At 43.8% G+C, this 26,344-nt stretch overlaps 1 protein-coding gene across 6 annotated transcripts in view; it reads right to left on the minus strand.

Moving 5' to 3' along the window:
• klhl20 (kelch-like family member 20) overlaps positions 1-26,344 on the minus strand; it is a 115,475-nt gene that overhangs the window by 39,119 nt on the left and 50,012 nt on the right. For all 6 annotated transcript variants that reach the window (XM_072511696.1, XM_072511699.1, XM_072511701.1 and 3 more), the window contains 3 exons: positions 25,197-25,770; positions 19,124-19,282; positions 9,415-9,509 (listed from right to left, as the gene is read on the minus strand). In XM_072511696.1, the coding sequence (XP_072367797.1) occupies positions 9,415-9,509; positions 19,124-19,282; positions 25,197-25,770 (828 nt within the window). The remainder of the gene's footprint in view (positions 1-9,414; positions 9,510-19,123; positions 19,283-25,196; positions 25,771-26,344) is intronic.

A 26,344-nucleotide genomic window follows, 5' to 3' on the forward strand; every position in this document is an offset into this window, starting at 1 on the left:
CGAGAACAGGGCTTAAAACAGCAGCGAGAGAGAGAGGCTTCACTTGGTGAGTAGTGGGAAACAGCGAGAACAGGGTTTAAAACAGCAGAGAGAAAGAGCGAGAGAGCTTCACTTGTTGTGTAGCGGGAAACAGTGAGAATAGGGCTTAAAACAGCAGAGAGAGAGAGGGGCTTCACTTGTGGAGTAGCGGGAAACAGTGAGCGGGAAACAGCGAGAACAGGGCTTAAAACATCAAAATGAGCGAGAGGCTTCACTTGGTGAGTAGCGGGAAACAGCGAAAACAGGGCTTAAAACAGCAGAGAGAGAGGCTTCACTTGGTGAGTAGCGGGAAACCGAGAACAGGGCTTAAAACAGCAGAGAGAGAGAGAGCTTCACTTGTGGAGTAGCGGGAAACAGCGAGAACAGAGCTTAAAACATCAAAATGAGCGAGAGGCTTCACTTGGTGAGTAGTGGGAAACAGCGAGAACACGGCTTAAAACAGCAGAGAGAGAGAGAGCTTCACTTGGTGGGCAGTGGGAAACAGCGAGAACAGGGCTTAAAACAGCAGAGAGTGAGAGAGCTTCACTTGGTGAGTAGTGCGAAACAGCGAGAACAGGGCTTAAAACAGCAGAGAGTGAGAGAGCTTCACTTGGTGAGTAGCGGAAACAGCGAGAACAGGGCTTAAAACAGCAGAGAGAGAGGCTTCACTTGGTGAGAAGCGGGAACAGCGAGAACAGGGTTTAAACAGCAGAGAGAGGCGTTTCACTTGGTGAGTAATGGGAAACAGCGAGAACAGGGTTTAAAACAGCAGAGAGAAAGAGCGAAAGAGCTTCACTTGTTGTGTAGCGGGAAACAGTGAGAATAGGGCTTAAAACAGCAGAGAGAGGCTTCACCTGTGGAGTAGCGGGAAACAGCGAGAACACGGCTTAAAACATCAAAATGAGCGAGAGGCTTCACTTGGAGAGTAGTGGGAAACCGCGAGAACACGGCTTAAAACAGCAGAGTGAGAGAGCTTCACTTGGTGGGCATTGGGAAACAACGTGAACAGGGCTTAAAACAGCAGAGAGAGAGAGAGAGGCTTCACTTGGTGGGCAGTGGGAAACAGCGAGAACAGGGCTTAAAACAGCAGAAAGAGAGGCTTCACTTGGTGAGTAGCGGGAAACAGCGAGAACACGGCTTAAAACAGCAGAAAGAGAGGCTTCACTTGGTGGGCAGTGGGAAACAGCGAGAACAGGGCTTAAAACAGCAGAGAGTGAGAGAGCTTCACTTGGTGAGTAGCGGGAAACAGCGAGAACACGGCTTAAAACAGCAGAGAGAGAGAGAGGCTTCACTTGGTGGGCAGTGGGAAACAGCGAGAACAGGGCTTAAAACAGCAGAGAGAGAGGCTTAACTTGGTGGGCAGTGGGAAACATCGAGAACAGGGCTTAAAACAGCAGAGAGTGAGAGAGCTTCACTTGGTGAGTAGCGGAAACAGCGAGAACAGGGCTTAAAACAGCAGAGAGAGTGGCTTCACTTGGTGAGAAGCGGGAACAGCGAGAACAAGGTTTAAACAGCAGAGAGAGAGAGAGAGGCTTCACTTGGTGGGCAGTGGGAAACAGCGAGAACAGGGCTTAAAACAGCAGAGAGAGAGGCTTAACTTGGTGGGCAGTGGGAAACAGCGAGAACAGGGCTTAAAACAGCAGAGAGTGAGAGAGCTTCACTTGGTGAGTAGCGGGAAACAGCGAGAACAGGGCTTAAAACAGCAGAGAGAGAGGCTTAACTTGGTGGGCAGTGGGAAACATCGAGAACAGGGCTTAAAACAGCAGAGAGTGAGAGAGCTTCACTTGGTGAGTAGCGGAAACAGCGAGAACAGGGCTTAAAACAGCAGAGAGAGTGGCTTCATGGTGAGAAGCGGGAACAGCGAGAACAGGGTTTAAACAGCAGAGAGAGGCGCTTCACTTGGTGAGTAGTGGGAAACAGCGAGAACAGGGTTTAAAACAGCAGAGAGAAAGAGCGAAAGAGCTTCACTTGTTGTGTAGCGGGAAACAGTGAGAATAGGGCTTAAAACAGCAGAGAGAGGCTTCACCTGTGGAGTAGCGGGAAACAGCGAGAACACGGCTTAAAACATCAAAATGAGCGAGAGGCTTCACTTGGAGAGTAGTGGGAAACAGCGAGAACAGGGCTTAAAACAGCAGAGAGAGAGGCTTAACTTGGTGGGCAGTGGGAAACAGCGAGAACAGGGCTTAAAACAGCAGAGAGTGAGAGAGCTTCACTTGGTGAGTAGCGGGAAACAGCGAGAACAGGGCTTAAAACAGCAGAGAGAGAGGCTTAACTTGGTGGGCAGTGGGAAACAGCGAGAACAGGGCTTAAAACAGCAGAGAGTGAGAGAGCTTCACTTGGTGAGTAGTGTGGAACAGCGAGAACAGGGCTTAAAACAGCGGAGAGAGAGGCTTCACTTGGTGAGTAGCGGGAACAGCGAGAACAGGGTTTAAAACAGCAGAGAGAAAGAGCGAAAGAGCTTCGCTTGTTGTGTAGCGGGAAACCGTGAGAATAGGGCTTAAAACAGCAGAGAGAGAGAGAGACTTCACTTGTGGAGTAGCGGGAAACAGCGACAACAGGGCTTAAAACAGCAAAATGAGCGAGAGGCTTCACTTGGTGAGTAGCGGGAAACCGAGAACAGGGTTTAAAACAGCAGAGAGAAAGAGCGAGAGAGCTTCACTTGTTGTGTAGCGGGAAACAGCGAGAACAGGGCTTAAAACATCAAAATGAGCGAGAGGCTTCACTTGGAGAGTAGAGGGAAACAGCGAGATCACGGCTTAAAACAGCAGAGAGGCTTCACTTGGTGGGCAGTGGGAAACAGCGAGAACAGGGCTTAAAACAGCAGAGAGAGAGAGAGAGAGGCTTCACTTGGTGAGTAGCGGGAAACAGCGAGAACAGGGCTTAAAACAGCAGCGAGAGAGAGAGGCTTCACTTGGTGAGAAGCGGGAAACAGCGAGAACAGGGCAGCAGAGAGGCTTCACTTGGTGAGTAGCGGGAAACAGCGAGAACAGGGCTTAAAACAGCAGAGAGTGAGAGAGCTTCACTTGGTGAGAAGCGGGAAACAGCGAGAACAGGGCAGCAGAGAGGCTTCACTTGGTGAGTAGCGGGAAACAGTGAGAATAGGGCTTAAAACAGCAGACAGAGAGAGGCTTCACTTGTGGAGTAGCGGGAAACAGCGAGAACAGGGCTTAAAACAGCAAAATGAGCGAGAGGCTTCACTTGGAGAGTAGTGGGAAACAGCGAGAACACGGCTTAAAACAGCAGAGAGAGAGGCTTCACTTGGTGGGCAGTGGGAAACAGCCAGAACAGAGCTTAAAACAGCAGAGAGAGTGAGAGAGGTTTCACTTGATGGGCAGTGGGAAACGGTGAGAGTGGAGCAGGGCTTAAACAGCACAGAGAGAGAGAGAGAGAGAGAGAGAGAGAGAGCGAGGCTTCACTTGGTGAGCAGTGGGAAACGACGAGAGCAGACCCGGAATATCCACCGCCACCAGGAGCCAGTTTGTGGGTCTAGAGGCATTTTCAAAGTGGGGGTCGGGTGGGCCGCGGGCAGGTGTCAGGAGGGTCGTGGAGCCATCCATCGCAGCGTTCCCGGGAATTTAGGCACAGCGGCCGCAGCAGCCAGCTTTTAAAAATGCCAGCTGTGAGCAGTTTTAAAAATGTGGGTGCGCTGTGCGTGCATGCCCACTCGTCAGTGCTCATGCCTGGAGCCCAGAGAGAAACACTGCCTCCTCCTGACGTCAGCGCGCTGACCCAGGAGAAGATGTTTTTCATCCATCTAAACTCCAAAGAGTACAGACCCAGAGTCCTCAACCGTTCTTCATACGACAAGTTCTTCATTCCATGGATGATTCTTGTGAACACCTCTGGATCCTTTCCAAGGACAGCACAAAACGGAATTTAAAGCTATTTTTTGTCCCATAGCTTTTCACTGTGTTAGTCAATGAAGACTTTAAAAATTTGGCACCTGATGCCGTTAAAACAGGGCAGAGCTTGGTTTTGCCCGATGATCCTGACCTACAAAGGAGGACTCCCAGAACATATCGGGGGAGCCAGCACGGGCGATTATTGTCCAGTTTCACATGTGCCTGGATAAGGAGCGGGTCCTGAGATGGACGAAGGACACTCGAGAATGTAGATGGAAGGGCCATCCCATCAGAATTGATCAAGATGTAGGAGCAGAGTCGGCAAGATGGCGAGTGGCGTTCAATAAGGCCAAGGCAGCCCTCTACAGAAGCAACTTACTGTTTAGGGTGGTGTGCCCAGTTCATCTTTGTGTTGCTTTCAGAGACAGAGATTACTGTTTCAACGTGCCGGAAGCAAATTACTTTGTTAACCAACATGGGTTGGGGGTAACTGAAGGTTTTGAAGACTCTGATCCTTTTTGTTTGGACATTTTTGAGTTCTCCTGCATTTGTAAAAAAAAAGTTTTGTTGTGTGGGGGATGGTTGTAAAGTGGGGGAGGGCGTATTGTTGTAATGGAGATTGTTGGTGAGGGTTGTTTATGGTATTGTTGAAACTGTTGGAGGGATGGGGGTGTTGCATCATCCTATAATGTTTGACATTATAGTTGGATTGGGGGGCTGAGGTGTGGAAGATTTGGTTTTTACCCTGGGTGGGGACCACCTGGCTAGCAAGATTTCTAATTAACAGGAGCAGAGTGGGGGAAATGGCTGCAGCTGGTTACCTATGGGGGGGGGGGCAGTTCTTTTGTTTCTTAAGGTAACAAACTTAGGTTTTGGGTGTTTGTTTTGTTGGGGGTGCGGGAGGAGGTTTGGGTTTTCGGTGAGTTGTTTGTCTGGTGTTTGAGGAGGGGCTAAGTGGGAGGGTGGTGGAGGTGTTGGTGGGTGGGGTTCCTTTGTAGTTCCTTTGCAGGTTCCTTGGTGTTCAAATTGGTTTGATGGGGTGATGGTGGCCATCTTAGGTGGACCTGTGGAGATTTAAGCATCCGAGTGATAAGGAGTTTTCTTTCTTTTCCTATGTTCAGCGGGTTTACTCCTGGGTTGATTCTGTTTGTAGTGGGTAAGTCTTTGATCCCTGGGGGGTGTGTGTGTGTGTGTGTGTGTGTGTGGGGGGGGGGGGGGATTCATCGATAGTAATATCAGAACATGCCCCACATTATGTGAATCTGTTGTTGGAGCTAGGCCGCTCTCAGCGACCTCCGTGGCGGTTGGAATTGTGCGCGGAGATGGGATTTTGTGAGCTGATAAACTTGGCCATTGGGGAGTATGTGGAGTTAAATAAGAACTGGGAGGTTCTCGCCCTCCATGCTCTGGGAAGCATTGAAGGCAATTATTAGGGGAGATATAATTTCATATAAGTCATACAGGGATGAATCTGGAAGGGTAGAGAGGCAGAGACTGGTGGACTCTATTCTGCAGGTGGGCCGCCAATACTCGAGTATCCCAACGCCGGAGCTTTTGGCAGAGAGAAAGAAATTACAGATGGACTTTGAGTTGTTGTCAATGGGAAAGGTGGTGAGCCAGCTTCGTCACACGAGGGGACATTTTAGGAGTAGGAGGAGAAGGTCAGCTGTTTATCAGCTCACCAGCTGAAGTGGCAGGCTGCCGCTAGTTCAGATCAGGGACTTGGGTGGGGGTTGGTTTCTGCCCCAGAGAAGGTCAATTGGGCCATACAAATCTGAGCCTCTGGAGGAAGAATTGACAATGGTACAATTTTTAGATGAGTTGACCTTTCCGGAGGTGGAGCAGGATAAAAGGCAGAAGCTGAGGGCGGCACGGTGGTACAGTGCCTCACGGTGTCGAGGACCCGGATTCGATCCCGGCCCCAGGTCACTGTCCGTGTGGAGTTTCCACATTCTCCCAGTGTCTGCGTGGGTCTCACCCCCACAACCGAAAAATGTGCCGGGTAGGTGGATTGCCCACGCTAAATTGCCCCTTGATTGGAAAAAAAAGGATTGGGTACTCTAAATTTAGAAAAAATAAAATAAAGTAAAAGGTACAATTCTAAAGATGGAGCAGTAACAGAGGGACCTGGGTGTATATGGACATGGGTTATTGAAGGCAGCAGAACAGATGGAGAATGCAGTCAATAAAGAGTACAGTCATTTAAATGGAGAGAGATTGCAAAACTCTTGAGGTACAAGAGGGTTGTGTGTCCTGGTACATGAATAACAAAATATCAGTACGCAGATAGAGCAAGCGATTACGAAGGCAAATTATATGTTGTCATTTACTGTAAGGGGAATATTTGTAGGGAAGTTTTTCTATAGTTGTACAGAACATTGGTGAAACTTCATCCAGAGTACTGCGTACAGTTTTGGTCTTCTTATGTAGGAAGAGGCATTACTGCACTATAAGCAGTTGGGTGAACGTTCACTTGACTGATTCTGGGGTTATCTTAGAAGGAAAGGTTAGAAAAATTAGACCTGTATTCATTCAAGTTTACAAAAATGATAGTTGATCTTTTTGACACATTGAAGGCTCTAAAGCGTCTCAACAGCATGGATACTGAGAAAGTGTTTCCCCTTGTGCGAGAGACTAGAACTAGGGAACACAGTTTAAAAATAAGGGGTTTCTCATTTAAAATGGAGATCAGGAGAAATTCTCTCTCTCTCAAAGGGTCATCAGTCTTCCCCAGACAGAGGTGGAGGCAGGGTCACAGAACATTTGTAAGGCTGACGTAGACAGATTATTGACTAACAAGTGAATTAAAGTGTACAAGGGGTAGAAAGGAAAGTGGAGTTGAGGCCACAATCGGATCAGCCAGGATCTTATCAAATAATGGAGCAGGTTTGCTGGGCTGAATGGCTTACTCCTGCTTCTAACACGTATATGTGTGTGCATGTAGGTAGTATCCTAGGCTTCATCAATAGTGACTTCGCGTACCAGAGTAAGGAAGTTATGGTGAATTTGTATACGGCAATAGTTTGACCTCAGCTGGAATCCAGTGTCCAGTTCTGGGTACCTCATTTCAGAAAAGATATGGAAGCACTGGAGAGAATGCAGAGAAGATTCATGTGAATAGTTCCAGGGATGATGAGCTTCAGTCATGAAGATAAATTGGAGGCGTTGGGACAGTTTTTCTTGTAGAAGATAAGACCAAGAGGAGTTTTAAGGGTATTCAAAATCGTGAGGGATTTGGAAAGAGCAGATAGGGAGAAACTGTTTCCACTCATGAAAGTCCCATGAACGAGGGGGAATAAATTTAAAATAATTATCAAAAGAAACAAAACTGACATGAGGAAAAACTTGTTCACACAGCGAGTGGTTAGGATCTGGAATATTCTGCCTGAAAGTGTGGTGGAGTCCAGTTCAATTGTAGCATATAAGAGGGAATTAGACTGTTATCGGAAAAGGAAAAATGTACAGAGATACCTGGAGAAGGCGGGAAAATGGCACTAGGTTATTGCTCATTCAGAGAGATGATGCAGACATAAAGGGTTGAATGGCCTCCTTCTGAGCTGTAACAATTCTGTTGTTCTGTGATAGTTGTAATAATGATGAACAACAGAATGTTATTCCCGTTCTTTGTGTTGCTAAAGATTCCCAGTTTTCTTCTGATAAAGTGCCACATGGCACAATTGTCATCGAAGCCTTTGGAAAATTAGAACAATTCTTAGCACAGTGTACAAGAATTTGAACAAATACACAGAAAGCATCCTGACTGGCTGCATCACAGCCTGGTATGGCCCAAGTCCGTAAGAAACTACAGAGTCGTGAACCCCGGCCAGTCCATCACACACACCCGTCCCCCATCCACTGACTCTGTCTACACCTCCCGCTGCCTTGAAAAAGCGGGCAGCATAATCAAAGACCACTCCCACCAGGCTTATTCCCTCTTCCAACTTCTTCCATCGGGCAGGAGGTCCAAAAGTCTGAGAACACGCACTAACAGATTCAAAAACAGCTTCTTCCCCGCTGTTACCAGACTCCTAAACGACCCTCTTATAGACTGATCTGATCTCTTCACACATCTTCTCGACTGAGTGGTACTACACTCCTGTATGCTTCACTCAATGTCTGTTGTCTATGTACTTACATTGTGTATTTTATGTCTGCCTTTTTATTTTATATTTTCTTTACATGTACGGAATGATCTGTCTGAACTGTACACAGAACAATACTTTTCACTGTACCTCAGTACACGTGACAATAAACAAATTCAATCCAAATATTTTCTGCAACTACATCAATGGCAAGTCATGCCAATTTATTTCAGTTAATATAGTATCGGATATGAGGAAATTACATACTTTTGGGCAATAAATAGTAACAAAATGTTAATTTAGAGATGTCAATTAAAGCACCATCAATCCTCCTCTCAACAGCAAACAAAAATAAACTTTTCGCATCTTTTGCTTAAAACACACATTTCTTCTAAGAATCACACTTATTTCTGGTCATAGCTTGGCCATCACATGTTGCCATATCCTCTGACATTGTGAGCGAGCCAAGGTTGCCACTGCAATCCCCTGACAAACACATCATTCTATTAAAGGAAAAAGTTATGATTAGATTATCAGAATGAGTAGGCCAGAGATTTATTTATAGACAATGAATTAAAATTTAGTTCAATAAGATAGCAAACCACACCAAACCAGGTAACGGATAATAATTGTGAAAATCGGTGGGCCAAAAATTAACCATTTTAGAAAGTATTGGTTTTCATAGAGTATAAACCTCAGCTGTCAGGATCAGTATTAAATTCCACTGATGTAGTGGACAAGGTGTTAAGTTTTGACAAACATTAGGAGCGTGTGTGAACCAAATCATTCTCTCAACTCAGCAATGTTATTAATACCACACTGCTTGTAAGAAGTATCTATTTTAATTACTGTATAACATATGTTTGTCCAGTTACATCCTATTCTTGACTCACCAAGATGTATGTAATATTGTCTCAAATAGAATGTACTACACAAGTACTGAATACCCTTTTTAAAATAAATCCCTTTTTTAAAGGTCCTTTTGCATGAGGACAGGCAAAAGACCTGCTCACAAATTGCTACTCAAACAGTTGATTTGGAAACTAAACTTAACAGATGTGAACCTGTACTTAAAAAGCCATGTCACACCACTTAGTTTGCAGAGTTAGAAGGTGACAACTAAATCTCTGCCAGGACAATGAACAATCTGCCTCTGTCAATTCTGCTGCATCAGAAACCATGCAATTGATTATGCCTCTCATCTGGTTCAGATGTTTCTGACTTTTATTTGCACCTTCCCAGGAAAAGGCAGCCAAAATCAGTCGCTCACTATATTTGCTGTTTGCAGACAAGTTTTCTACCAGAGGTTTGTTGTGCAGTAGGTTAAAAAACTGAATATTAACTGAAGTAACCAAGTGGATATCTAAACACATCGGAAGATGCTAAAAGGTAGCAAAGCTACACAGTACCTATGAAAAAATGCTGTATATTAATGGTTATACGCACATTAACATAGAACAAAGGAACCATACCTGCACTCCTCATCACTCTTAATGAGGGGGTCAGATCCAACTGTACCCACTAAAAACTTGGGACTGAGTAGTGGCAGACGAACATGCTGCAATACCTAAAATGAGGAAAACAAATAAGATTATTTTGATCAATAGTTCCCAATACTAAGACATTGGCGACTGCTTACTCCGTCAAGAAATGATTTGGCACTGCGGACTGAACTCCCAACATGCAGCGTTTCAGGGCGTCAGGACTTGGGTTCATACTTGTAACCCCCAATACAAACGAGTTTCTAATCTCAACAACGTCACTGTGGGGGATGAGTCACGCAGAGGTCATGTTATTTGTCCCTGGTCTTCCCTCCCACCGTGAAAAACAAAAACATGCATTTGATAAGAAAGGTAAAGAGCAGACATATGTAGAAATCAATATCTCTAATTTAGAATTTGAGATTCCACAATCACAACTCAATATCAGTTCTAATATCAGTAAATGCAATAATAAATGTAAAACTTAATTTTTATTCGTCCATGGGATGTGGGCATCGCTGGCCCAGCTGGAATATATTGCTCATCCCCAAGGACAATTTAAGAGTCAACCACCTTGTTGTGGATCGGTAGTCACATGTAGGCCAGACCAGCTAAGGACAACTCCTTCTCTAACTGATATTAGTGAACCAGGTGGGTTATGACAATCGACAATGGTCATCCTTAGATTTTTAATTCTAGATTTTTAATGAATTCAAATTTCTCCATCTGCCACAGATTCAAACCCAGGTCCCCAGAGCATTACCCTCGGTCTCTGGATTACTAGTCCAGTGACAACACCACTGTGCCATTGCCTCCCATCTCCTTTAATGAATACTGTTGGTTTTTCACAAGTACTTTGGAATGTTCAGGCGCAGAACTATCTCATTAAAATTCTGAACCACAGTCACTGGTTTAAAAGAAGTATAATAGAGTAGTAAAAACATATTGAATGAGTGAATGTACAGGGCTGTGGTTCATCCATGGAATAATTTTATTATCAAGTTCAGCTGTGTTAAGATACATGTTCATGCAAGCATTTTCTGAGTACATCTTCCTGTTACAACCAATCTATGTTAAAACTCATTAACCCCCCAAAAATTACCAAAATTCAGGATGTCATACATGTATTTGCTGACAAACAATCTAGAAAGGTTGATTCACCTGTACAACCAGGTGAAGCAGATTGGAGGGCTCCAACTAAATAATTAGTGATGTACAGTGAAGTCTGTTTCATTGATATATTAGTTTAGGTCACAGCTTTTTGTTATGGGGGGTGGGGGGAGACAGAGGAGGAAAACCATGAGAGATGGACAGTCAAACTGGCCATTTTAAAGGAAAGACTTGCTTTGATCTTGGTTTCGGACAATGCTCGGCACAACATCGAGGGCCGAAGGGCCTGTTCTGTGCTGTACTGTTCTATGTTCTATGTACTGGGAGTCTGATATAAAGATTTTTCAACCCAACACTACACAGCAATTTTGAATATATTGCATCAATTTATTTTGCCTCTCATGATATTTGACTTTACAGATTAATGACAATGTACTATACTATAAATTAATTCAAGGGACTTCCAGTGGCATTACGTATGGGGAAGACGTGCACGAGGTGGCTCCTGCTAGGGTACTGTTCTTTTAGCCCTTTTTGCCCAGTTTCTGGGGGTATTTTTGTTTAAAAACCCTCTCGTTTAAGGGAATAAGATGCCTACATAAAGGAAAGACCAAGGGGAAAAAGCCTGAAAGCAAAAGCTCTTCGACTGAATTGGAGTCTTCTCATGGCTAGTCAGTGGAGAAAATGATGGAGGCAGCTTCTGTGACTCCAGCTACTCCATTAACGGCCGAGATGTTTCCTGGCTCCTTGGTGGCGGAACTTGAGAAGCAATGGCGGGTAGTGTCGGGTAGGGCGGCACAGTAGCACAGAGGTTAGCATTGCTGCCTCACAGCCCCAGAGACCCGGGTTCAATTACGGCCTCGGGTGACTGTCTGTGTAGAGTTTGCACTTTCCCCCCATGTCTGCGTGGGTTTACTCTGGGTGCTCCGGTTTCCTCACACAGTCCAAAGATGTGCAGGTTAGGTTAAGTGGGGTTACTGGGTTAAGGGTCAGAGTGAAATGAATGAAATGAAAATCGCTTATTGTCACAAATAGGCTTCAATGAAGTTACTGTGAAAAGCCCCCTAGTCGCCACATTCCGGCGCCTATTCGGGGAGGCTGTTTCGAGAATTGAACCGTGCTGCTGGCCTGCCTTGGTCTGCTTTCAAAGCCAGCGATTTAGCCCTGTGCTAAACAGCCCCTATGGGGGCCTGACCCTAGGTAGGTGGATCGATGCAGACTCGATGGGCCGAATGGCCTCCTTCTGCACTGTAATGATTCTATTCTGTGTCAGTGTACCTCTGCAAATCGTTGGAAGAGACACTGCTCTCGTTCGGTTGAAAACCAACAAAATGGTAAAAGTGCATTGCACTGTGGTTCAAGGCATGGAGGTCTCTCCTTGGAGGTACAGCGACCAGACGGTCTCTTTCGAAGTAAAGATGTCTCTGATGGCTAAGGCAAATAAAGCGCTAAAGGCCAAAGTGAATGATTTGGAGAATTGTTCAAGGAGGAAAAGTATTTGTGGGGTTGTCAGAGGGGATGGAAGGCCCAACTCACAGAGTATTTTGCAAAGATGATTGGGAAGATGGTTGGGGAGAGTGGACTCAGGTTCTCTCCCGGGCTGGATCAAGTTCACTTGTCACTCCAACAGAAGCCCTGTCAAAATGAACCGTTGCAAGCAGCAACAGTGAAGTTTCACAGCTTCCAAGAAAAAGAGCAGGCCCTGAGATGGGCAAAGAAGCATCACAACTACAAATGCGAAAGCCACACCATCAGGCTTTATCAGGAAGTGGGAGCGGAGCTGGCAAAGAAGTAGGCGGCATTCAATAAGGCCAAGGCGGCCCTAAATAACAGTGGAGTCCAATTTGTGGTAGTGTAACTGGCGCGGCTATGAGTTTTTCTGATATGCCGGAGGAGGTGTTTCTTTTGAAAAAAGCATGAGCTGGGAGGGGGTTGATTGAGGTTTTTGAGGTGTTTTGGGTGTTGGGGTGTGCATGTGCATATGGGGAGTTGTTGGCGTTCCTTGATCATGTTTGTATTTCTTTGTTCTTGCGTGGGTTGAATGTTTTGCAAGTTGTTTTTGGGTGGGGGGTTTAATTCTATGGGAGGCGGTTGATCTAATTGTTATAACTTGTGAAAATAAATAGCTCCATGTGATGGACTATGTTTTAAGTTTTTTATACTTTGTGTTCTTTATCTGTTCGAATTTTCCTTCACTCTGGGCAGGAGCCGCCCCGCTAGCCGATGAGTTAGCTAATGAAAGCATGTGCGGTGGGGGTGACTGCAGCTCATTATTAGTTTTGTTTTAGATAATTAGATTAGTGTTTTTGTTCTGCTTGGAGTTAGGTTTATTAGAAGTAGGTTTTAGTGGTTTACTTTCGCTTTACTGTTTTTTGTATATATATTCGGGTGTGGTATTATTTGAGGGCAGGGAGGGGTAGTTTGCTGAAGGCGACTGAAGATTTTTCTTTGTTTAGTCATGCTAGTGGGTTTGGTGGCCACCTTGGGTGGGCCTGGTTGCTGTACTTTCTAGATAACCCCTCTTTGTGGAAATGACTGGCTCTGGATTTTTGGGGGGGGGGGGGGGGGGGGAGCCTCCCAAGTGAAAAGGTCAAGGATATTTGATTGCCTTAAAAAGATTGAATGCTAACTAATGTGGGGTTTCTGCAGGAGACTCATTGTCAGAGACCAGACAAGGTTGCGGAAGTAGTTGGGACAGATTTTTCCATTTGGGTTTTGATGGTTTGGCCCGGGGCGCTGCAATTCTAATCAATAAAAGGGTTCAATTTTCTGCCACTATGATCTTGGCGGATCCCAATGGTTGACATGTTATTGTTTGTGAGTCTCTGGCGGGCACCTCGGTGGTCCTGTTAATGTCTACGCTCCAAACTATTAACAAACTACTAACCTCCATCCCTGATTTGGATTTGCATCAGCCAATCTTGGGGGAGTGTCTTAAACGGTGTATTCACATACTGACTTTTTTGTACTTGATAGGTCTGTCCTCCCTTCGGTGGAGAGGGCAGGTCACTGAGCGATTGTGTTTCAGACCATGCCCCACATTTTGTGGATTTGGCACTCGTGTCTGGTCCCTCCCAACGTCTGCCATGGAGATTTGATATGGCATTGTTAGCAGACAAACAATTTTGCAAACACATGTCCACCGCCATTGGAAGATATATTAAATTTAATAAAAGTGAGTTTATCTCGCCTTCTACGTTGTGGGAAGCCATTAAGGTGGCTATCAAGGGGAGATCATTTCCTACAAAGCAACATAGAAATGACTGCAATGGTAGAGCAGCAGAAGCTGGTGAACCTCATCCTTGAGGTGGACCATCAATTCTTACTTGCCGGGAAGCAGGAAAAAGCTGCAGACACAATTTGAATTACTATCAACGGGTAAGGTGGTGGGCCAGCTGCGAATTTCGAGGAGTGTATTTTATGTACACTGGGAGAAGGCCAGTCACCTTTAGCTCATCTGCTGAGGTGGAAGGCAGCTCCCGGGAGATAAGGGATTCAAGTGGCAGTCTCCACTTTAAGGTCAATGCGGCTTTTGAAACATTTTATTGGGATCTCTATATATCGGAGCCCCCCCCCCCCGCAGAGAGTTTAGCCATGCTGGATTTTTGGATGGGTTATCCAATGCAGTGGGAGAGGCGGGAAGAGTTGGAATCCCCTTGGGCCCAGAGGAAATTCGGAAATATATTGGGTGCCTCAGATGGGTAAAGCCCCTGTCCCTGATGACCTCCCATTGAGTTTTATAAGAAGTTGCGGAACAATTGATCCCTCTAACTTTAGATATGTTTAATGACTCCCTGTCTGGAGTTCATTGCCAGTTACACCTGCGCAGGCTTCTATTTCCCTGATCCTTAAGAAGGACAAGGGCAGCACGGCGGTGCAGTGGTTAGCACTGCTGCCTCACGGCACCGAGGTCCCAGGATCGACCCCGGCTCTGGGTCACTGTCCAAGGACATTCTCCCCGTGTTTGCGTGGGTTTCGCCTCACAACCAAAAGATGTGCAGGGTAGGTGGATTGGTCACGTTAAATTGCCCCTTTAGTGGAAAAAATTAATTGGGTACTCTAAAGTTTAAAAAGAAAAGGACAAGGACCCGAGGGAATATGGGTCATAATAATCAATTGCGCTTTTGAACATGGACGCTAATTACGTGCAAAAGTGCTGGCACGCGGTTGGAGTCCTGCCTCCCAGAAGTGATTTCGAAAGACCAGTCAGGATCGTCAAGGATCAGCAATTGTCGGCCAATACAGGTTAGCTTTTAAATGTTGTCCTCTCCCTCTCTTCAGTACCCAAACCAGAGGTGATTGTTTCCCTGGACGCGGAAAAGGTGCTTGATAGGATGGAGTGGGGATATCTCAGATTCTTGGTAGGTTTGAATTTGGGCAAATGTTTATATCCTGGATTGGCTGGTTTACTGTGCAGGGCTCCCACTGCTAGTTTTCTTTTCATTAATTTACGGGATGTGGACGTCACTGGTTCGGCCAGCATTTATTGCCCATCGTTAATTGCCCTTCAGAAGGTGGTGTTGAGTTGCCTTCTTGAACCGCTGCAATCCTTGAGGTGTAGGTACACCCACCCTGCGGTTAGGGAGAGAGTTCCAGGATGTTGCTCCTACGAGTGAAGGAACGGCGATGTGGGTGAATGACTTGGAGGGGAACTCAGGTGATGGGGTTCCCAGGTATCTGCTGCTCTTGCCTTCGAGATGGTAGTGGTCATGGGTTTGGAAGGTGCTGTCTAAGGAACTTTGGTACACAGGGAAATGGTACACATGGCTGGTACTGTTCATCAGTGGTGGAGGGTTTGAATGTTTGTGGAGTGTTCGCACAAGTGTTTTAAACTCGGGCTACTTTCCGCTGAATATGGGCACAAAGCAGGAATGTCCATTATCTCCACTCCTATTTGCTGTAGCAATAGAACCACTTGCCATAGTGCTGAGGTCTTCCAACAAGTGGAGAGGGATAAATTGGGAGGGGTGGAGCATAGGGTGTCCTTGTATGGATGAGATAATGAAGCTACTTCAGAGTTTTGGCTCGTTCTCTGCGTACAAGTTGAATTTGGATAAGAGCAAATACTTCCCAGTTAACTCCCCGGGAAGGGTAGCCCATCTGGAGATGTTACCTTTTCGCCTTGCCAGATCTAGCTTTCGTTACCTGGGTATCCGGGTGGCCTACAATTGGGCCTCACTTAAATTTTACTAATATGGTCAATGGGATAAAATCTGACTTACAGAAGTGGGATAACCTCCCCCTGTCCTTGGCAGGCAGGGTTCAGACTATTAAAGGAATGTGCTCTCGAGATTTTTATTTCTTTTTCAGTTTCTCTCCACTTTTGTCCCAAAGTCCTGGCAGCACGGTAGCACAGTGATTAACACAGTTGCTTCACAGCTCCAGAGTCCCAGGTTCAATTCCCGGCTTGGGTCACTGTCTGTGCGGAGTCTGCACGTTCTCACCGTGTCTGCGTGGGTTTCCTCCCGGTGCTTGAGTTTCCTCCCACAGTCCAAAGATATGCAGGTTAGGTGGATTGGCCATGACAAATTGCCCTTAGTGTCAAAAAAGGTTGGGTGGGGTTACTGGTTTACGGGGATAGGGTGGAGTTGTGGGCTTGGGTAGGGTGCGCTTTCCAAGGGCCGGTGCAGACTCGATGGACCAATGGCCTCTTTCTGCACTGAATATTCTATGACTCTATGATTCGTTGTCAGAATTAACAAATTAACGTCCTCTTTCATTTGGGCGGGTAAGACCCCAAGGATCCTTGGGCATGCCTCCAGAGAGATACACAGTGAGGAGGTTTCGCTTTACCCAATTTATTATTTTACTATTGGGCTGCCAATATTGAGAAAGCACTGGGGTGGTTTGTGTTCCGGGTTCCTTATAGGGGCAAATGGAGGCAGGTTCGTGTAAGGGTTCCAGCCTTGGGGCATTAGTAACGGCATCATTGCTGTTTCCTCAAGCAAGATTTTCCTCAAATCCTGTAGTGGTGTCTACCCTAAGAATCGCAAAGCAGTTCAGACAGCATTTCAAACTTAGCTCCATGTCTTTGCTGGTCCCTATCTGCAGTAATTATCTCTTTCTGCCAATGGGTTATGGGAGAGGAAGGGTTGAGAGAGATTTGGGGACTTATTCATGAAGGGAAGGTTTGCGAGCTTTACAGAGATGTCAGAAAATTTTCAACTCCCTGGTTCCTATCAGTTTAGGTATTTTCAGATTCCCAATTTCCCGCGTAAGGCTTTTCCCTCGGAACCACCTTCCTCCCTGTTGAAGAGGATTTATTTAGTCTTTGGCTGGTTCTGGATGGGGGAAGCATTTTGTGTATTTACGGCCAGATCCTGTCAGCAGAGCCGGCTCCGTGGGATGACGTAACGGTGAAATAGGAGGGTGAATTGGGACTTATTCTGGATGATGAGATGTGAAGCAAGGCTCTCCGTAGAGTCAACTCCACATCCTGTTGCGCTCAGCTTAATCAGATCCAGTTTAAGGTGGAGCACAGGGCTCATTGACAAAGGCGAGGATGAAGTTTTTTCTCTGGGGTGGGCGACAGGTGTGAGCATTGTCCTCGGGGACCGGCTAACCACACTCATATGTTCTGGTCTTGTCTCAAGTGGAGTTCTGGGTCTCTTTCCTTACTGCCATGTCCGAGATACTTAATGTCGATCTGGAGCCATGACCGTTGGCGTCCATTTTTGGGGTATCAGTCTCGTCAGTGCTGCAGACAAGGGTGAAGCCTGATGACCCCTCGCCTTTGCCTCGTTAATAGTCCGGAGCCGAGTTCTCCTTGGTTGGAGATCTTCTGCTCGCCCAGTGTCACGGCTTGGTTGGGAGACCTCATGCCATTCTTACATTATTATTATTACTACATTTGGAGAAGGTCAAGTACACCATTCAAGGGTCGGTAGAAGGGTTCTACTGAAGATGGCAGCAATTAATTTCCTTTTTAAAAGAGTTAATCACATTAAGTTGTTAAGGCGGTTAGTTTAATGTTGGGGGGGGGGGGTTAGGTGAATTGGGGCTCTTGATTGTTTATTGTGTTTTTTTGCATTGTAACTTGAATTGACTGTTTTATATTATTTTGTTTATAATGAAACATCTTCAATAAAAGCACTTTATAAAAAAAGTAAATGAATTTGATCGGTCATCTGATTGTTTGGACAATAGCCAACTAAAGCAGCATCAGAAGCAATGCAGGACATCTGTCATGAATCCCAGTTATTATCACAGTTGAAGTGACAGTTTTCATTAAACAAAGCTTCATCTGTACATCTAACAAGTTAATAAAACTAAATTGCTGTCAGTGAGATCAGTAAGATTTTAGTCTTCTAATTTTTTTTTTAAAAGTGAATTTGCTCCCTCTTTACGCCACATTAAACCCAGTCACCGAACTGTGGCACAGCTAAATCTATACTTTGGTTTCTATCAATGTTGTGTTGAGACTACCTACTCAGAATTACAAAGAGGTTTGGCGTCACCTGCAAAATTTCTTTCTCTGAAAGCCTGACAGGGAAAGAAACCAACAAATGTAGGCAACTGCAGCTGCCAGCATGCAGAACAACTGAGTTTGCTTATAATTGGAAGTATTACAAGTGGTGGTTTCTCAACCAGCTTAAGGTTTTGAAAGTATCCATAATTGCCTAGCTGCATGACAATTATAAGTTAGGATGCCCAATTATGTATTTATCCAACAAGGATAGAAGACATTGTGCAACATACCCAATTTATTATTTTTTGTTGAGGTTAGCGGAACAGGTTCATGCAGCTGAATTCAATCATTAAAACAAAAACTCCAGAGCATATGGAAGGTGCAAGATGATGGTGTGAGAGTTCTGAAAATCCAGTTCTGAATTCAGGCTGCAACCATAGAAACCATAGAATAAAAATGGGCCCATTGTCCTCATTCTGCCAATGCTCAAATGAAAAACCAAATGGAGGCAAGGTACAGGAACAATCCAAAAATAAAAACAGAATACAAACTAGTCCAACCAGTTTTGTCCATATCCTATGAGGTAGTTATGAAAAGTTAGTGAAGTGCCACATGTATAGTAGCAAGACACATGTCCCAATTCTCATTCAGAGAACAAGCACTTGAGATACATTTTAAAGCAACAGAAATTTTTATACTCTAAAAAATATTAGTTACATCACAATTCAAGGTAATGGCACCAACTGCTGTGGAAATATCCTAAACTTAATATTTCAGCTGCATTTATGGCTAAGGAGGTTTTATTCATCAAATTATTTCACAAAGTGCTTTGTTTTCTCTTGAGATCACGGCAGGTGCTTTAAAAATGCAAATCTTAATTTCTTGCCTAAAACTACAATCTGCAAATTTTCCTTAAATATTGAGGGGTTCACTTCACTTAAAATATCCCAGGTCAAATCCATGCTCACATTTTGGTCACTAGTAATGTCAACACATGGCTGGCCCAGGACAGAGGGATAAATAGCAGCATTCTAATTAAAGTGGAGATAAATAAAGTGGGTTGCATAGTATGTAGCATGGGCTCAGCGCTGCATTGGAATTAGGAACAAAGTATCTTAATTGAATGATGGCTTTTGAAACACAACTAAAAGGGTTTGAATTTATACCTTCACAATGACCTACCTGGGGGAGCTGCGGACGTCGCTCTTGAATGCTGTATTTTACCCAGGCCATGACGGCATTAAAAACCTGCTCCTCACTCCGCACATTCAACTCATCACTGGAAATTATATCAATCAGTTGATTGGCTGGTAATAACATGAACTCCTCACTCTCCATCACCTGAAAGCAAGAGAACATTTTTTATCAAAGAGTTATGGGATGCATAGAACACTGTTTCAAAAGGAAAGTTCATTCAATGCCAATTTCCTTTCAGTACAAAAGATCTTTCTTTTTTAAATATAACAGCTGTTGGAGTAATATTTGCAACACACTTCAAATAATCCATCACCCTCTGACTTATAGGAACTTAGCAGTCATGCTTTTAAAAGGAATGCATCATCTCATTCCGGAGCAGCAAATAGATAAACTCCCTGTGGGACACAGGACTGGAGTCCATGCTATCAATCAAAAGATCAATGTCAAGAATTTTGATTTCACATAGGGGAAGTGGGTGAACAAGCAAGCCAGCTTTTCTGAAAATGGAGTACTCTCATTAGTCCTGCCAAGTTGGGAAAAAATGTTATACACCTACAGAAAGTACTTCCTACACATCTAGGAGATTCACATCAAAAGAGGATCTTGAATATTATAGTTAATCTATTTGACTACAAAGTTTACATCTTCATTGGAAAAAAATGGCTCCTGAGCAGCATTATCCCGAATTTACCCCAGTCACCACATTATAGGAAGGATGGACGCAATCAAATGAGACTATAGAGGACATGAAGATATTGCAGGAATTGAAAATTTTAGCTTTCAGGAAAGACTGGTTAGGCTATGGATATTTTATTCAGAACAGAGGAAGCGGAGGAGAGATACAATTTTGGTGTATAAAATTGAGGGGCCTGAACAAAGAGCATAGGAAGAACTGATTTCCCTTTGGAGAGGTGAGTAAGCAGCGGTATAGATCTAAACTAATTAGAGGGATTTGGATTTGTTTATTGTCACGTGTACCAAGGTACAGTGAAAAGTATTTTTTTGCGAACAGCTCAACAGATCATTAAGTACATGAAAATAAAAGGAAATAAAATAAAATACATAATAGGGCAACACAAGTTACACAATGTAACTAGATAACACCGGCATCAGGTGAAGCATTGGTATTAATCAGGTCAGTCCATAAGAGGAGTCTGGTAACAGTGGGGAAGAAGCTGTTTTTGAATCTGTTCGGGCATGTTCTCAGACTTTTGTATCTCCTGCCTGATGGGAGAAGTTGGAAGAGTGAGTAGGCCGGGTGGGAGGGGTCTTTGATTATGCTGCCCACTTTCCCCAGTCAGCAGAAGGTGTAGATGGAGTCAATCGATGGGAAGCAAGTTTGTGTGATGGACTGGGCTGTGTTCACGACTCTCTGAAGGTGAGAGGGGAGTTGAAGAGAAGAAATCTTTCATCCAGAGGTCAGTTAACTTAAAGATATGGGAGCAAGAGAAGGTAATTTGGCACTTCAAACCTACTCCACCATTCAGTAAGATCATGGTTGATCTGATTGTGGCCTTAATACCACCTAATTTTACCCCCAAAAATCCTGGACTCCCTTGTAGATTAAAAATCTAACTCACATGGGATGGGAGGTCTGGAATTCACTGCCTGAAAGAATGGTAGAGGTAGAAATCCCCATCAGATTTAAATAATATTTGGATGTGCACATGAAGTGCTGGAACCCACAAAGCTACAGACCAGGAGCTCAAAAATGGATTAGGCCGAAAAGCTCAATCAGCTGGCACAAACACAATGGGCCGAGCAGTCTCCTTCTGTGCAGCGTTTCAAATTATGGGTGATATTTAATACAGAGAATTGTAAAGTGACACATTTTGGAAGGAAGAATGAGAAAAGAAACAATATAAACTAAATGGGACAATTTTAAAAAGAGAGCTGATGTTTACATACATAAATCATTGAAAGTGCTAGGAAAAGTTGAGAAGGCATTTAAGATCTGAGACTTTATAAGTGGAGACAAAGAGTATGAAAAGCAAGGAAGTATTGCTAAACCTTTATAAGTCTTGGAGGATTGTGTTCATTGTCACAGTAACTTCATCGCAGTGTTAATGTAAGCCTACTTGTGACAATAATAAAGATTATTATTATTATTGGGCACCGCGCTTTTGGAAGAATGTCCAGGTCTTGGGGGAAGAGTAAATTTACTAGAATGGTGTTGAGAATTAAGAATTTCAGTTTTGTGGAAAAGCTTGGATCATTCTCTTTAGAGTAGGGAAGCTTAAACAGAGATTTAATAGAGGTGGAAATTATGAAAGATTTTGATAGAGTGAGGAAGGAGAAATTGTTTCCACTATCAGTGTGATCAGTAACCAGAGGAAGCAGATTCAAAGCAATAAGCAAAATAACCCAAGGGAGAATGATTTTCATGAAGTGATTCTGATGATCTGAAATGCACTGCCTGAAAAATGGTGAACATATTCAAAACAAAATTTGATACATACCTGAAAAGCAGAGCTACAACAAAGAGCAGGAGAATAGGACTATTGGGTAGCTTTACCAGAAAGCTGACATAGGCACAATGGGTGAAATGGTTTCCTTCTGTCATGTGACACTATGAGCCAAATTTATTCTTGCCAGACTAACTTCAACCACACCTAGTGCTTATATTAAATATTGCTTCCTTTTAATAATATAATAATTTAAATAAAGGTTAAAATAAACATCACCAAACCCATTCAGCAGAAGACTCAATATATGTTACAACACTAAAACCTAATGGAAAGAATTGATCCGAGATACCAAATGGCATCTATAGTAATACTGAGTGAGATAGAACCTATTCTCAAACAAGTTATCCAGTAGTATTTAAAACATTATAGTCAGACATAGCAGTCCTGGGGCAAAAGGAAGAGTTCCTCATCATCAACCAACAATTGCCACAGAAATATCTGTGTGTCAGTCAAGGATAAAGTAGCCCTTCACCCACATCAACAAATATAATGTTAGCACTCACTGTTTAAGCTCATATAAGGAATGATGTATTTGATGAAGTATTGAAGAGCTCTGATTAACACCAATTCACTGATGTTGCAAGCAAACTGTTGCTGCTTTCTGAAGCACAGCACCAACCTGATTCAAACACTTACTGCCCTTGTGTTTTGAATGGAAAGTAAATTCTAAAATCTCACAACTACTTCAGAAAGTTCTTCAAAGATCTTACCACCTCAGTGCTGGAGACCTTCCAAAAAACATCTTAAGAATCTGTAACAGGCCAAAAACTGGAAGAAGTTATAAAAAAAATGTAAGATCTGTCATCAGCAATTGAAAAACAACAGATAGACCCAAACAAACTTTCCATAGAAAATTGGCCCAGAGTGTCTCAATACAAAGAACGAAACGTAATGTCAAAACAAACAAAATAAAAACTTTCAATAGCATTTGTTTCAAGGAAGTGGCAAATACGAAATGAATTATTTTAAGAACCACAGAAACAAGAAGTTAAGATTTTCTTTCTACTGTGGAACAGAATTACCACTGCCAACAAAGAAAGAGCTGGGCTCGACTGTAGAAAAGATACCTCGTGTATTGATAATTAGCAACCAATCATAGGAGTAATAACAAAAATTGGCTCAGTCCCAATGATTCCTCCAATTAGTGAATGGACTCATGGATTCTACATTAAGAATGCATTAGTGCAGGAGAATAGAAAGCTCAGGCAAATACATACATTTACCTAAAACTTTCTTTTTAAGAACAAGTGCTGAATAAATATACAGCGAGGAACAAAGCAAGTGTTGATAATTACAAATCACACCAGCGCTACGGTTCAACCCACAATTGAAGGAATCCTCTTAAGGATCCAGTGAAATGCGAGTACTGCATATCTGCCGGAGCAACATTTTATCCTTAATGAGAACATAAAGCACATCTCAAAATACCTAAACACTGGGTCCAAGCCAAATCTAAACTGAAATCTGACCTTCACTAAAAAGTACCATCAGTAAGCAACAATCCAGTTGCCCACATAAAGCCCAATTATATTTAGCAAAAACTCAAGGGCTGAAATCAGAACAGAAAATGCCAGCAATACACAGCAGTCTACCAACACCTGAAAAACTAACTAAATAGATCTGACATCTTAAGTGTGTTTCTTCACCACTATTCAAATAGTAAAATCTATTACATGTCATAATGACCAGTTGAGGTCTAAAATGCAGAAAGGTATGCTGGTGACACTTTCACATCCTGTTACCTGCCCCGTCAGCACAGAAAGCAGAAATCAGTGTTAAACTTTTCATCTGTTTGCCCTTTTTGTGTGATCATTTTAACTATTTTTGATGCCAGTGATTCGGCGTGAAAAATAGAGGTCACATTCAAAAATAGCCCAGGTTTGATCTGTGCATTCTTGGCTCAACCAACAATGAAGGAGAGGAAAATGCTAAGCTTGATTCCAAATATCCATTCACCTCCCAACTGGAGAAAAAAGGTTTCTCCTCTTCCTGTTTTCAGTTGCTTTGGCTTGAGATGTAAAAACGTGGATGTTTCCTGAGAATTCTCTGGACTCACACATTATGAATGACCATTTCGGCAAAGCACCATAAGCCTGCTCTACCATGATGCCATACCTCAGGAACGGATGAGGAAAAATTAAAAGCCAAATGCACTGTGAATAATCATGTAAAAAGACATGGGCACACTAATGAATTTTCAACACCGAAAGGCTAGTATTCCCTTCAACAGCTTCTAAAGCCTAAAATTCAATTGAGGTACCTGTCTCTGATTGGGCTGAGGCGCATATGCAAACGGTTTGAACACCCTCCCCAAATTAAATCGCTGGCACAGGAGGAATTTTCAGGTTCATTTGGGATCTTGGAATTTCAAGTGAGCTTTATATTTCTCGGCTTTGCATCCTACAACAGGTGTGTAATGGATTATAATGATTTCTACTGTATTCTCCCTTTTATCCGTGCCCATTCCGACTCTCAGATTTCACCATGATATTTTCCTAAACGAGAGAGCCAGTAATGTGCCATAGTTTATGCTAAAGACATTCTTTCAAGCCACTCAAAGGTACCCAAGCGCCCATAAAATCCCTACAGTGCAGAAGTGGCCATTTGGCCCATCGAGTCTGCACCAACCCTCTGAAAGAGCACTTTATTTAGGCCCACTCTCCTACCCTATCCCCGTAACCCCACACATTGATCATGGCCAATCCACCTAACCTGCATCTTTGGACTGCGGGAGGAAACCAAAGCACTCAGAGGAAACCCACACAGACACGGGAGAAAGTGCAAACTCCACACAGTTATCCAAGACTGGAATTGAACCCAGGTCCCTGGCGCTGTGAGGCAGCAGTGCTAACCACTGTTCCACCATGCCTCACAGAGGGGTGGGGGGGGGGTCAATTTTTAATTATGCCACATGGCTTTTGCTCATTATTTCCGTAAAATTATTCAAAAGATAGCAGACGCACATCTGGAAATTCAATGGCAAACCATGGACATAAATCTATACCCGTAACGTCACATCATGCCAAAACTGGTGCACCATCCTAACATGTTAAGAGGCAACGCTTGGAGCACCAGTTCCCAGTCACATTGCTGTAGAGAGGAGAGCATAAATTGGAAGGCGCAGTAACATTCAGGAGGAACCTGAGAGAATCATTCGGAGAGGGTTGAAGTAAACTGCCTGCCCTTTTTACAACGCTAGGGGAGGACGCACATGAATTACTCTTCCTTTGACAGCAATTTACAGGAGACGCAAATGTAGAATTTTGACCAGGATCAAGTCCGTCTTTATTACCAATTAAAATTGTTGAATAAATCAAGAAACCAGTTATAAAATTCCTGTTACTTCGGAGTCACTAACTTTCAAGAAATAAAATATCTTCTCCCGCTTCCTATCCTTCTAAAAAATTCCAATCTGCAAAGAAACTGGGTAAATACAATATATGATCATCAAATAAATATCAACATCTGTTGCATGTAGTTGAATTTGGATTAATGTAACTACTGCAGCCCCATGAGGGCCAATGCTTAAACTGCTTAAGTTTAATTACATTGAAGTCACAGGGGCCTTGTTTCTTTTCATTAACCCTTACCTCCTGAAAGTTGTGCTGAGTGAATTTGTCAGCGATCCGCAGTAGTTCTCTGCAGGAGTGGGTGTCAGCAAAGGCTCTGATTCCCAGGCAGTTGGAGGGATCAAGTTGCCTCTTCAGAAACTCACAGCATGCCTCCTGGATCTCAGCCAGTTGCAGAAGGCAAGCAGCCGGCAGCAAGGTCTGCACGTTCCCCTCCTCTACCGTTATCTGAGATGTGTAAGCAAAGTCAATCAGCAGCTCCATGGCCCGTTCGTCGATGTCGCGGATCACCACCTCCGTCTGCCGGCTTTCTGCGAGCTCACCTGTGAACATGGCTCGAAAGTAAGGGCTGCAGGCCGACAGGATCACTCTGTGTGCATAAATTTTTTTTGCACCCACAACAAGCACCACATCACAAAGTTCCCGGTGCTTCCTCAGAAGGTTGATCACTTCCAAAGTCTGCCGAGGGTGTTTATCCGATACAAATGGCATCCTGGCTGGCTGTGGTACTCCCTCGGGCAATTTGTTGGGGTCACCAAGTGTACATCGGCTAGTGACATCCATTCCTATCTCTCCTGTTCGAGCACTGATACACCTAAATGCAGGAGGCAAAAAAAACACATTTGAAACTCAAAATATGCAAGTTCCATCTGTGAAACTTTAACGTTTGCAATTCCACTTTGCGATCTATCGTACAGTAATAATTATGCTATACACTCTGAAGCACTAAGATACTGCACCATTCCATGGCAAAGTATTGTCACAGTGGCAAAAACATTGCAAGAAACTCTAATCTCAGCAGGACAGCCTTAGATGTGTAGGTGTGGGAGGAGGGGCAAAGTACAGAGGAAGGGAGGCGTGAATGTCAGAGGTAGAATGAATCCACTTTACTATTGAATATCTTCCAGCAGCTACTCAGATCAACATCGATAGGTCTATGAATATATTAAGAGTCCGTTATTCATTTCGCCATTCACAGAAAGGGGACTCCAGAGGGATGTAAAAAGATTTTAAAATGTAGGTGAATCAAAAAGGAATGGGTTTTAAAGACCTTATATTCTATAGTGCTAGTGACTTACAAAACCATTATTACAGTTCAATGTAGTAACACATTGCGTACTCAAAGCAATTTGGCACAATTGACTTTCTTGCGTAATTATGGAACATGT

The sequence above is a fragment of the Scyliorhinus torazame genome, chromosome 7 (assembly GCF_047496885.1).
Source record: "Scyliorhinus torazame isolate Kashiwa2021f chromosome 7, sScyTor2.1, whole genome shotgun sequence".
In the NCBI taxonomy this organism is placed as follows: domain Eukaryota; kingdom Metazoa; phylum Chordata; class Chondrichthyes; order Carcharhiniformes; family Scyliorhinidae; genus Scyliorhinus; species Scyliorhinus torazame.